Below are 13652 nucleotides of genomic sequence, written 5' to 3'. Positions count from 1 at the left end.
ATGGGATTTATTAGTGTTATGCTCAGATCTCGGGGTCCCTCAAAAGACCACCACAGGACTGAATCTCATATGTAAAAGCAAAGAGCCTCTATTTTCAAGCTCCGGGGCTTGGTCTCTCTTTCTGTCCTATGCAGTGGAGAGAGCAGAGAGCCCTGAGCAGGGTAGAGTTTTTATCATAGCAGAGGTTGGGGTAAGGAGATTTCCAAGGTTCAGGACCCTGATTGGCTGACATTTGTCTAATGGTTGGAATGTTTGGGATGTCAGGTACTTCCCCTTAGATGTTGGCCCACCCTGGTGGGATCAGTTTATGGCTTTTCCTGTGTTGGGGTGTCGCCTGCCAGTAAGCCTGTCACAGATGCTGTGTCTGGGCCTCTAAGTCTGTCATGGCAGCTGTGTGGTCAAGTTGTTTTGGGGCCCTCTACAATTAGAATGACTAACAGGCTAATCCAGCTAATTCACAATGGCTGCCTATGTAAGGAAGGTTCAAGAATCCAATTCAATCTATGAGGCCGGATGTCTCAGCTGGTTTTTGTAAAAGGGCCCAGACCTTAGTAGGCCCTAAGACCTTAGCACAAATGACTCCATGATGGAAGTACCATTCAGACTGTAAAACTCAGCACATACACTGCACCACCTGCCAAAACTAAAACAAAGACCTAATCCATCAAAGCCCATAGTTCTGGGAAGTCTCTAAATGACTAACCTTGTTTCTGTAGTTCTGCTTCTGGCTAATTGTTCTTGTCAGCTGAAGTCTGTCAACCTACAACATGGCTTTTGCAATCAAAAGCTCATCCTGGTAAGGCTACACTGGGATTCTGAACACCCAGTGTAGTCACCTGCCAGCTAACAAAGACTTTCTATTGTCTTAAAGTCATCTCTGAGCAGTCTTCTCTGGTGAATACCCCACAACACTTTTCAGTATATGCTGGAATCCGGAAGAAATAAGCTCTAATGCCAGTGAAGGAGTGAACTTTCTAGGGAAGTAGGGGTAAGCAGGCAAAGAGCGAAAAGTTTCCTTCTTCCATGTCCTTATGTAGGCTTCCAGCAGAAGGCATGGGCCAGATTAGAGATCTGGATTAAAGATGTGTCTTCCCACCTCAAGATCTGGATTAGAGTGGATCTTCCCACTAAAAACAATTCAGGTAAGCAAAAAATCCCTCACAGGTATGCAGAGCCATTTTGGAGGTTTAGTTAATTCCAGGTGTAGGAAGTTGACAATCAAGAATAGCCATAACAATGGGCAACTGCACATATATGGTACACATAGGAACAGACACTCATATACATAAAAATATAATAGGTCAAGGTCCTTTGTTCTTCTCCAGTATTATCAGTCTATTCTGTGACCTTCCAGGTATTTTGTTTTTGCCTGCTTTATCATCATTGGCACATTGAGATTAAATCTATCTTTCCTTTCTCTACCTAAAATGTAGAAAGTGTCGTTCTTAACAGAATTGTAAGACTCAATGAAAAAATCCCTATGTGAAACAGGAAAATATGCTAAATGTTCTGAAGACACCTGTATTTTCACAAAGAACCCATTTGTTTGAGATTTAAATCCCCTCATAGGAGGCACTTAGAAAAGTGTTTTTCTTGAAGGCATTTATTTCTCCTGTCCAGTATTATGTAGTCCATGGAATTAAACCCAGGAGTTTGTGCATGATACAGAGAAACGTGCCCCAAAAGTTACATGGCCAGCCACCAACTGGGTTTTTTTCTCAACCCTTCTTTACTACAAACTATACCAGAGACAGGACAGAATGTATGTATGTAATGAAAGAGAATTCAGTGTGTGAACTAACACAGTGGGGCTGAGTAGCCCAACAAAGGCCATGTGCACAATGGAAAGCCTGAGAACCCATGAAGCTTGATGATGCCCATTAATCCCATTTTGGCAGTGAAGGCCTGGAAAATCCCTAGAATTGATGCTGTTCAGTAAACTGAAAGACCAAAGGGGCTGCAGTCTGATGTCACCAGAGGACTGGAACAGTCACAACAGCAGCTGCCACAATAGGCACACTCAGCGGCTATAAGCAAACACATGCAAGCAGAAACATTGCTTTTTCTCCAGACATCTCTATATCCAGGTCACAAAGCAGAAAGTGAGGATACTCACATGTGAGGCCTGTTCCTGATAGAGGCCTTGGCAGATAGAGGCTCTGAGAGGACACATACATAAGCCAACTTATCCCATAAGGGAATGGGATAAGAGCCCACAGAAAATTGACAGTCAATGAGGTAGTAATTCCACAAACACTGATGCACAGACCTGGACTAAAGATAACCAGAGGCAATGGTACTTTCACCTACCTTAAAGTAATGGAAATTATTACCGTCCAGCCCTAATAATCTCCTTCCCAGGGGCCCAGAAGAGACGCTACTAACAGTGTGAGTGCTTTATGGGAAAAGAATCTAAATACACGGAGCTCTTTGTCCATCCGCTTTATTCCTCTGCCACCATAATTCTGCCCAGTCCTCTCGGGGAACCAGTCTATATCTCCCCAATACAGCAACACTCTTATGTTTACAAGTCAATACAAGACTTTCAAGGTCCCCACCAGAGCCACCATGGTCAACTTCACTTGCAACCCAAAAGGGAGTAAATAGAGGTGGAGTCAGATAAGAGCTGGAACAAATCAGAAAAGGAATGTATGTGCTCAAAATATATTCTTGTCAGTGGTTAGGTGAAACATTACGAGTCTATCATAAATGTGCTCACCTACAGTCTTACAGGTGGGTAGGTGAAACATTGCAAGTCTATCATAAATGCGCTCACCTACATTCTTACAGGTGGGTAGGTGAAAGAAGCTGTAAGTCACTAAAATAAAACTGCCTTATTTTTCTATGCCACTGTTTCTGGCAGGGCAGGGGGAGGACTACTCGATAGCTAGGTGACTTGTCACATAGCTTGAAGCACCTGGTATGAAGAAAACCTTTTTGTTCTAAGAAATTGCTCTAGGGCTGTGAGAGGAAGGGAGATCTGAGATTGGTTTACATAGGAAGCAAAGCTATGCACCTAACTCATGCTTAAAGCCAATTGGTGTCTCCATAAGGGTGTTTACCTTAATTCAGGGGTCTCAGGTGCCTAACAGGTGGTCTGGTCAGCTATTATGCTTGTCCTTGGATGCTTGCTAAAGGGAAATTGCAGAAGGCAGACATCCAATTCAAATGCTAAAGAAGGAGCTGAGGGTCTAGAAGCAGTAGACCTTGCCTACATGCCTTTATTCAAGTATCTAATGATTTATCCACACCATTCTTGGGGAAATTATGAGAGTGCAAGAGAAATCCATAGCAGGAAACTGATATATTAAAAACTGAATAACACCAGATACTCCCTGAGAGTTGGCTTATTCCTCTGGAAGGCCCTTAGCTTCTTCCAAGTATTAGCTTATCATAAACAGCTGAATTTCTATATCATATTTTTGCTGTGGCCTATGGCAAAAAAGATACTGGGACAAGGCTAAATTTTTTTTCCAAGACAGGATTTCTCTATGATAGCTTTGGAGCCTATCCTGGAACTTGCTCTGTAGACAAGGCTGGCCTCAAACTCACAGAGATCCACCTGCCTCTGCCATCCAAGTGCTGGAATTAAAGGAAGGTGCCACCAGTGTCTGGCTATTTTTTTTTTTAAATGGACAGTAAAACAGCAGTTTTTTAGCTGCTTAAGTACAGGACACACCCTACTGATACAAAGCCCATAAGGTTGTTAAGTGACTATCCCACTGTTAAGGGTATGCCACCTCAATATGAATTGTTGGCCAAGGAGGATCCTGAGGCCCCACAAACCATATTGCCATTTCTCTTGGTTATATGCCAGAAATAAGAGGATAAAACCCTAATGCTGAGGATAACAAGCACTTTGGCAGCAGGACTATAGAGACCCACAGAGGTTTCCTAGTGAGGACTTACTCGGAGTCCAAGAATCTGAGCTTGCTTTACCCAGCAGGGCTGCATAGGGGGATAATTTGACCATGGGCATGGTTACAAGGTGTTTAGAAGGGTCTACACTTGGCTGTGCAGTGTGCTTTGATCTAGCAAGGGGGAGGTCTTTTGCTCTGCCCCTTGGCATGGTTATAAAAAGCCCTTTTGAAGAGGCAGAAGGGGCCATTGGGTTTTGACTCAGGTCCCCCCGAAGCTATACTGTGTTTCTGTCTTTCTCCTCTTCGATATCTTTCTGTCTATCTTATCCCTCTCTCCTTCTCATATGGACCATGGAGAAGGCGGGAGCTGGTCTCCCACAGGGGACATGAAAAAACAGCATGGAGCTAAGCAAGAGGTTTCCTCCATTCTGACTATCTTCCATAGTGACGAGTGTTATATACAGGTTGTAGAGAATGAATTTTCACTAACAGTGTTGCTCAGCTGTAGAACCTGTGTGTTATGGTGCCAAAATGCTAGGCATGCTCTGCTTGCCGGTGCAAAAATGGCATGACTACTATGGGTACAACAACAAGCTTTCCCATTGGATTGAATGAAACTCTACAGGAGGAAATTCATGTCTGGTACCATAAGCCAGGGCAAAGTCCTATGGCTGGAGACTTCACAGGCCCCAGCTGCAAAGCAACTGCTACTGTTTTAATGGATGGAGGTGACGTGTCTGACAAAGTGCCTCATAAACGTCCACGATTATGCACATGGACCACTGCTACTGTTCTCTCAGTTCATCCTGGGAGCAAACATCCTTTTACAATGATGGTACACCTCAGAGACTCAAAAAGTAATTTAAAAAAAAAGTTAAGAGTCACAGGAAGGGGTGAATTGCTGTCCAGCCATATCCTCTGAATTGAAACATTCTCCTAGGAAGGAAGAGGAGGCACTGGATTCAGGAAGTAAACAAATTAACTTGTAAGTCCCAGAAAGCTAAAGCTTAAAACATTCAGAGTACCTCCCCAAGATTATGGAACAGTTAACAACTGCCGAGAGAAGAGACTTTCTGAACAGCCAAGTGGCCTTCAAGTTGTGCAGGTTTACAGGGCTGTAATCAACACTCAAGCTGGCGTGGGTGGTTTGGTGATGTATCTGCTTGAGAGTTCTCCGTGGTCCTATAAGTAACCCTAATAAAATCATTAGCTTATCAAGTTAGGCTCTGGGGCCGGGCTGTGGTGGCACACACCTTTAATTCTAGCAGAGCCAGGCAGATCTCTGTGAGTTCGAGGCCAGCCTGGTCTACAGAGCAAAATCCAGGACAGGCTCCAAAGCTATACTGAGAAACCCTGTCTCAAAAACAACAACAATAACAACAAAAAACCAAGAACAAATTGGGCTCTGGAAGAATCATTTTTTGGTTCCTGTCTGAGGTAAGTAAATATTTTTCACATCACTCCACACAACACTGTCTCTGAAACTGTGATAGATGATGCCTTTACCACACTGTTCACATCCTTGGAGGTTTTATTGAGTATGAAAGAACTGAAGAGATCTGTTCTATACAAAGGATTTATATATGTATATATTTTACATTTATAGGGTTTTTCTCACATATGGGTTACATCTGAAGAACCCATGTCTGAAGAACACTGTGATATGTGACCTTTTAGCCATACTATTTACATTCAGAGGATTTTCTTCCAGAATGAGTTTTTTTTTTTTTTTGTAACTACCAAGTGTAAACATCTAAGAGCCTCAGCACAATGTCCACAGTCACACAGCTTTCTCCAGTATACATTTCTTTATGAAGCTGAAGTGACTGTCTAAAGGCTTCACTACAGTGTTTACTTCATAGGTTTGCATCTAGTATGATTGATTTCATGTAATTGCAAGGACTCATGAAACCTAAAGGTTTTCCAGCACTGTTTACACCCACAGCATTTGTTTTCCCCAGTATGAATTCTTCTATGTGACAGAAGATCACTGTGAAGTGTAAAGGCTTTGGCACATTATCTACACTCAGGGTTTCTCTCGAGCATGAGTTCGTTCATGTCTCTGAAGATGACTGTGCCGTCTGAAGGCTTTTCCACATTGTTTACATTCATAGGGTTTTTCTCCAGTATGAATTTTTTCATGTAACTGAAGATGATAGTGACGCCTAAAAGCTTTACCACACTGTTTACATTCATAAGGCTTTTCCCCAGTATGAATTTTTTCATGTAATGGCAAGGAACCAGGAAATCTAAAGGCTTTACCACATTGTTTACATTCATAGGGTTTTTCTCCAGTATGAATTTTTTCATGTAGCGGCAAGGCACCAGGAAATCTAAAGGCTTTACCACACTGTTTACATTTATAGGGTTTCTCTCCAGTATGAATTCTTTCATGTAATCGAAGATACTTGGGATATTTAAAGCCTTTACCACAATATGTACATTCATAGAGTCTTTCAGTGTGAATTGTTTCATGTCTTTGAAGGGAAGTAGAAGAACTCAAAGCTTTACCACATATATTGCATTCATAAAGCTTTCCCATAGTGTGTGTTCCTCTGTGTGTATAAAGAGAGGCCTTCCCACATTCCTTGTATTGATATGGTGTTTTTCCACTGTGAGCCTCTTGATGTATTCCTAATGAATTTGGAAAACAGAAAGCTTTTAAACATACCTCACATTCACAAGGCCCATTCCCAGTGTGAGCTCCCATACACCTTTGAAAGCTGGTGAGAGAATTCAAGTCATATTGATTGCCTCCACATTCCTCATGATCATGTGGTTTATAATGAGAGTGAGATGTGGCATGCCTACGAGAAGATGAAGGACACATGGAAATCTTTCCGCACATATCGGATTCACATTGTGTTAGTTCAGGAAAAACTGCCATGCTTGTATGGAGATCTGCTATCCACATCACGGTTTCTTCATCCTGACCATCTCCTGTATTCTCATGTGGGGTCTCTAACATGGAACTTCTGAAAAAGGACAAGTATGTTAGCGAGGGTTGCTTTACTACTGAGTGCTTATTAGTTTTATGTCATACACTGCTCCTGAAATCAGGTAAAGTGTGTGCGTTCTGACATATCTGAATTGTGTGAAACTACCAGAACAGTAGCATTCACTGATGCAAGTTCATTCTAGCATTTCCAAGAGAAAACCCTCGGTAAACACTGGTCAGCGCTCTAACATTCAGCACATATTTAGGTGCCGTATTTAGGTATAATTTTTCTAATGATGATACAACTTAAAGCTGTTTTTGTTTTCTTAAATTTTCATGGGACATTAAAATTCCTTCAAGTACCTTTGCTTCAATTTTTGATACAAATTACCTTAGATTTCTTCCAGGAATTTTATAACAGTCTTCAACATTCTCCTCTTCCCATTTGTTTCCTAAAGATAGTCCCAGAAAATTTAGGATAAATTATTAGAAATCACTGAAAAAATTTAGTTTTTAACTTCAGTGTCCACAGTAACAATGCCTGATTTATTCACCACATTCTTCCCTTTCAGTAGTCCAAATGCCAGAAGAGCACAGATACCAAGAGACACTTGCTCCCCAATTTACAAAGTGACAGTAAGATGATATCCTTACCTATCGCAGCCAGGTTCCTGCAGGTCTCCTGCATCACATCTCTGTACAGACTCTTCTGGGAAGGATCCAGCAAAGCCCACTCTTCCTGGGTGAAGTGCACAGCCACGTCCTCAAAGCTCACTGAGGCCTAAACATTGCACATACTTGATTGACAATAGGGTCACTCAACTCTGGGATCCACACATCTCTTCCATGACACGGAAGTTGTAACACTAGCACTGAGGGATGTGGAAGGAAGCAGCCCTGTAGCAGCACTCCTCTCATTGCTGGGCCCGGGGCACAGGATGTGCTGCTGCTCTGTCCTGATTCTCTTTCTAAGGTGCAGTACTACTTCCTGTCTCAGAGTCTTCCCACCTGATGTCTGGAACAGTGTTAACACTAGCATGCAAGCGCCTGCCTGTCCTTAGAAATTCCTCCTCACAATGTTTAAATTTTCAATGCATGAGGGAACTTATTATTTTGATAGAATTCACATGAATATAAAGAACCAACCATTCAACATGAATGATTTTTGTAAATACTCTGGAACTTTCTAAACTCCCATTAGCCTTCAGAAAGAAAATAGTGGTTAATGAGTCTAATGAGCCTCTCTAGTGGGCACTGCTTCACAGGTGCTACCACAATGGTTAAACACGTAAAGGCCACCACGCCTCTAATTCCAGCACTCAGGAGGCAGAGGTAGGTGGATTTCTGTGAGTTTGTGGCCAACCTGGTCTACAGAGCAAATTCCAGGACAGCCAGGACTACACAGAGAAACCTTGCCTCAAAAAAACAAAAATATAAAATAAAATATAATTTTTAAAAAGATGAAACCAGGCTGGAGAGATGGCTCAGCGGTTAGAAGCACTGGCTGTTCTTCCAGAGGTCCTGAGTTCAATTCCCAGCAACCACATGGTGGCTCACAGCCATCTGTAATGAGATCTGGCGCCCTCTTCTGGCATGCAGGCAGAACACTTTTTTAAATCTTAAAAAAAAAAAAAAAAAAAAAAAAGATAAAACCATTTATAGGCTGTTAGGTTGCAACATTCCTTCACATACGGAAGCTGAAGCTTATGAGGTTTGGGAGGTAAAATTCATCCCTTTGAGGAAACATTCCCCAAATTTATAGAAGTAGCAAACAACTGCCAGAGAGGAGACCCATTGCCCGTGGAGTGGCCTATCACGAAGAGTGCTTGGGGATGCAGCTTTCACAAGTCATCACCTGTACTGGGATGGGCTTTTCCATGCTGTTGCAGACCTTTAGTCATCCCTGCTCCTCCACATGACCCCTCAGCCACACGCTTCTAAGTATACCCAATAGATTCATTGGTTCACCAAGATGGACACTGGAGAAATTGTTACTTCGGTTTGTCCTTGGTTCCCTATCTGGTGAGCAGACCTTTGTGTCATGTCTCTGTAGTAAAGTCTCACACAATACACTCACAACAAGTGTGGGAGGAGTGATTTCACAGTCTTGGCAATGGGTAGCTGTTAGGATTTTGCTGCGCTCCAGCTGCATGACCACACATGCACAGTTCAGGAGCTAGACAAGGGGTCTTGCATCTTACGTCATCAGTGTACGCTGGTGATTATGTATGCGCGGCATGGTCACATAATCTGCGCATGCTGTAGCTCTGTAAGCCCACCTGCGCCTTAAAAAGCCAGACACAGACCCCAGCCTCTCTCTCTGTTCTTCTCTCATTCTGTTCCCTCTTCTCCCCACCATCTTTCCCTCTCTCTGCACGTGCTCCTTTCCCAGGCCTGGTTCTTTTGTCTTCCCCCATCCCCTCTTCCTCCTAATAAAGCTCTGCTACTAGGTAGTTGTGGCCGTTGCTCATGACCTTTTCACGTGGTAACCAGCGCCATTTATCATTCATTTCAGTATCAAAGCCTGCAACTGAGGCTGAAGGGGACTCTCATACAGCTGTCCGTCCCCATGTGTTATGGTAGTGTGCCTTGTTGCTCTGGTGGAAGTTGCATGTGTCATGAGATAGGCAGTGAGAACTATGAGTAAGATGGAGTCCCTGAAGGAATGTCAGTGGGGGAATCCCAGGCTGGTGGTCTTCTGCCATGTGGTAGGGATTGGCATACTCACTTGATGAGTACGGTCTGCCATGTGAGTTCCCTGACTCTCTAAGAAGAATTGGTAGTCTAGAACAAATACCCTCCAGAGCAGCATGTAAGATATTACCAGTAAGCTGCCCAGGAAGTTGCCTGGCTGCTGCATTGTGTAATAAGAAGTGTGTCTGAGGCTGCTCAGAGTGAACACATGGAGGAGGAATTATGACCTGGAAAGGACATGTGTTTGCTAGCATCTGCATTAGCCTCTGATTTGGAAAAGAAAGTAGAAAAGACGGAGAATGGGAGGGATGTGCTGGCTCTTATAGTTACCAAGTTATAAGGAAAAGAATATGCAAGTTAGGTTGAAGCTAAAAAGCCCTTTCTGGGACCCAAACCTTGGAACCCATGAGAAGAGTCAGACAGTTAAGAGATAAAAACACAGGGGAAACTGATAATGAAAGAAATGAAAATAAGAGAGTGCTACATGTGCCTGGCTCAGCAGGGGGACAGGGCTGAGTTCACTTCGGAGTTAAGAAGAAGTTAATGCAGAACAGCCCTGAGGCTGCTGTGGAGCTTTAGTGGCTTTGCTGAGCTCCTTAGTGGGACATGATACCTAGGATGCAGGAAAAGCACTGAGGATCTCAGAGATGGAGGTAAAGTGGATCTGTAAAGTAGTAAGGCCATATAGAGGAGCTAAAAGAAGGGCAAAGCGAAGAACAGGGTCTACCCCATCACTTAAGGTAAATGAGAAAAGTCTTGCGTGAAGCTGGAGTTCCTAAAGAAAAATGCACAGAAAGCCAAATGCTAAGCTAGTGAACTTCTGAAGGCTGTAATGCCTTAAAAATGGTTCACAGAAGCCAGGTGGTGGTGGCGCATGCCTTTAAACCCAGCACTTGGGAAGCAGAGGCAAGCGGATCTCTGTGAGTTCGAGGCCAGCCTAGTTTACAGAGCGAGTTCCAGGATAGCCAGGATGACACAGAGAAATCCTATCTCGAAAGACAAATAAATAAATAATAACAATAAGAGTCTTTGGTGGAAAGACAGGCAGAGGGAGTTTGTTAAGAGATTGTATCTCCTCCTAGTATCAGGAGCTACACTCATAAAGTCTCACCAACATGACTACCCAAACATGAGCTGAACAAAGACAACAACAATGGGCATGCCAAAGTGGATCGGGAAAAGCCCATGAAGCCTCTACCTCACTCAAAGAACTAAGGTAACTGAGGCAAGCTAGGAGCAGGAGAAGGTGGCCTTCCCCAGGGCAGAGCACACTAATCAGTTGTCCAGTGCCAAATGGTCAGCCCTGAAAACATACACACATTATATGGACTGGACAGGTTATATGTAGGAATATATAAGCTATATGCATGCAATAACAATTAATGAAATAAGAGGCCATGAATTTGAAGGAGAGCAGGAAGGGGTATATTGGAGAAGGTTTGGAGAGAGGCAAGGGAAAGAAGAAATGTTGTAACTGTATTATAATCTCAAAATAAAATTTTTAAAAATACAAGTCTTTCCAAACAGAAAATTCCTAGACCAACAAAAACTCAAAGAACAAATAAGATACTACAGCAAATTTTTGGAATACACAATTAGTACATGAAGCCCATCATTTTCCAGTATAACAGCAATGAACAATCGAACGGTTAACAATTTCACACTATATGTATAGTACTACAGATCAAAGGAGACACAAAGAAAAACATATAGTAAATTTACCAAAAATCTATGGATGAAGATAATTTTTTTTTTCAAAAAGAGTCAAGCCAGGCATGGTGGCACAGGTCTTTAAAACCAGGACTCGGGAGGCAGAGGCAGGCAGATCTGTGAATCCAAGGCCAGCTGGTCTACAGAGTGAATTTCAGGCCAGCCAGGACTCCACAGAGAGATCTAGTCTCAAAAACAAATTTTTTCAAGTAAGTAAAAATGCAGTGGTCTTGGTAAGTAGAAGACAACATCAAGATGTTGCTTTCCAGGAGCTAGAGAGTAAGCTCAGGAGTTAAGAGCACTGTTGCTCTCCCTGAGGACATGGGTTCAATTCCCAGTACCCACATGATGACTAACAATCATCTGTAATACCAGTCACAGGGTGACCTAATGCCCTCTTCTAGCCTCCAAGGGTTCACAGACATACATGCAGGCAAAAAACAACCACACACATAAAAGATTTATTTTTTTAAATGTCGCTCTCTTCAATATAAACTATAAATTCAACACATCCCAACAAGAATCCTAACATCTTGTGTAACAGCAGAACACCCTGTGTGAAATCTATTCTAAAGGTTATATATATAGGGAAAAACTCAATGTTCAACACAATTCTGAAGAAACAGTATACAAAATAACACTGACTTTATATTTACAAAAAAAAAATCGTGATAGTGTACGAATATTTGGAAACAAATCTATCTACAAAAGAGTACCAAAAAAAAAAAAAAAACCCAAAACGCAAAAAACGAAAGAGCAAATGAAACTCAATGGGGAGATTATGGTATTCTCAAATATTATCCGACAACCTGGGCATCCATAGCAAAAAATTAGAGTTTACAACTTCCACAAAATTAACTCAAAGTGGACTCTCCACCTAAATGTGAAGATAACTTAGGGAACCCGCCGGACATAGAAGTCAGCACCCAAACCACGGCTCTGAGTGACAACGTCACTGCATGGAGGGCGGAGCCTCCCTGCGGCGCCCAGCGCTCTGCGCAGACGCGGCCGAGGGGCGGAGCTGCAGAGCGGCAGCCGCGAAGGGCCGGCGTTCCGCAGCCCGGGGTCTCGAGGAGCCACCATAGCTGCTGCTCCTCCCCGTCTAGGGACAGCAGCCCCGCGCTCACCATGTCACGGCGTCCGACTTCGCCTGCACTCTCCTCACAGATCGCGACAGCGGCGCGCATAGCGCAGCGCACACAACCACGGGGCCTCCCTTAGCTGCAGAGCTCAGCCCACAGCATGGCAGCCAGACAGAGCCCGCCTCCCGCGGCCCCACGACGCTTTTCATTGAACAGTGTGAGCCTGGAGGCCCTGATTGGCTAGAGCCGCCCAGCGACTCCTGAGTGACAGCAGGAGCTGAAGTGATAAACTGGCACAGTTCCTGCCCTGGACTGCCCTTTTGCTCCAGCACAGATAAGGTCCTGTTCAGGGGAGATAATACGGTTAAGCAGAACTTGTTCTAGTCCTTGGTGAGCTCAGCAGGCTGCAGTCTAACCGGCATCAGATGGTTCTTGTACACCATCTAGTTACCAACACAGTGTCTAATATAATTGCCCTCGTGCCTCTGACCTAGAAGGGTAACTTCAGACCTGGTTCCAATCGGTATTGGAGGTAGCTGGAGAAAGAGCTCAGAGGTTGAGAGCACAGTTTCCAGAACCCACATCAGGTGGCTCCCAACTGTCGACAACTACAGTTGCAACGTCTTTGGCCTGCAATCCATGCTGTCCTAGTTAGTTACTATGACCAACACAACAGGGGAGCAAAGGGTTTGTTTGGTTTCCATATCCAGAATCACAATCCAGAGGGAAGCCACTCACAGGACAGGAACCTGGAGGCAGGAGCTGATGCAGAGGCCATGGAAGGTGTTGCTTACTGGCTACTCAAGGCTTGCTCACCCTGCTTTATTATAGGACTCAGAACCTCGGGTTGCCCCATCCACAATGGGCTGGACTGTCCCCATGAGTCACTAATTAAGAAAATGCAACCAGGTGGTAGTGGTACATGCCCTTAATCCCAGCACCCAGAAGGCAGAGGCAGGCAGATCTCTGAGTTCTAGGCCAGCCTGGTCTATAGATCGAGTTCCAGGACAGCCAGGACTACACATCTGAAACACTGTCTCTAAAAACGAAAAAGAAAAAAGAAAAGGCCCCACAGACTTGCCCAATCTCATGGGACATTTTCTCAATTGAGGCTCCTTCCTCTCTGATAACTCTAGCTTGTGTCAAGTTGACATAAAACTCGCCAGTACACATGCACATTCACACATGCAGACACATAACATCTATACATAACTAAAGATGATAAAAAAAATAGGAGCTGGAGAGATGGTTCAGTGGTTAGGAGTGCTTGCTGCATGTCATAGTTACTTTTCTATTGCTATAACAAAACATCATGATCAAAGCAACTTATAAAAGAGTTTAACCCAGCTTATGGTTCCAGGGGGCTTT

General features: G+C 43.6%; 1 protein-coding gene across 1 annotated transcript; it reads right to left on the bottom strand.

Moving 5' to 3' along the window:
• Positions 1 to 4107: 4107 nt before the first annotated feature.
• Znf101 (zinc finger protein 101) lies at positions 4108 to 12438 on the bottom strand. Its single transcript, XM_059244447.1, has 4 exons — positions 12330 to 12438; positions 7453 to 7579; positions 7190 to 7250; positions 4108 to 6835 (listed from the first exon to the last, which is right to left on the bottom strand). The coding sequence occupies exons 1-4, from the start codon at positions 12387 to 12389 to the stop codon at positions 5887 to 5889; spliced, it is 1197 nt and encodes a 398-aa protein (XP_059100430.1). The 5' UTR covers positions 12390 to 12438; the 3' UTR covers positions 4108 to 5886.
• Positions 12439 to 13652: the final 1214 nt, after the last annotated feature.

Source organism: Peromyscus eremicus, chromosome 17, assembly GCF_949786415.1.
Source record: "Peromyscus eremicus chromosome 17, PerEre_H2_v1, whole genome shotgun sequence".
Lineage (NCBI taxonomy): Eukaryota > Metazoa > Chordata > Mammalia > Rodentia > Cricetidae > Peromyscus > Peromyscus eremicus.
This window is presented reverse-complemented; position numbering and strand designations above follow the sequence as displayed.

Coding starts and splice junctions, on each gene's coding strand:
- Znf101 (XM_059244447.1), bottom strand. CDS start 12,389: ATGCGCGCCGCTGTCGCGATCTGTGAGGAGAGTGCAGGCGAAGTCGGA. Junction 7,251..7,452: donor CAGGAACCTGGCTGCGATAG/GTAAGGATATCA, acceptor GACTATCTTTAG/GAAACAAATGGGAAGAGGAG. Junction 6,836..7,189: donor ATTCCTGGAAGAAATCTAAG/GTAATTTGTATC, acceptor GTCCTTTTTCAG/AAGTTCCATGTTAGAGACCC.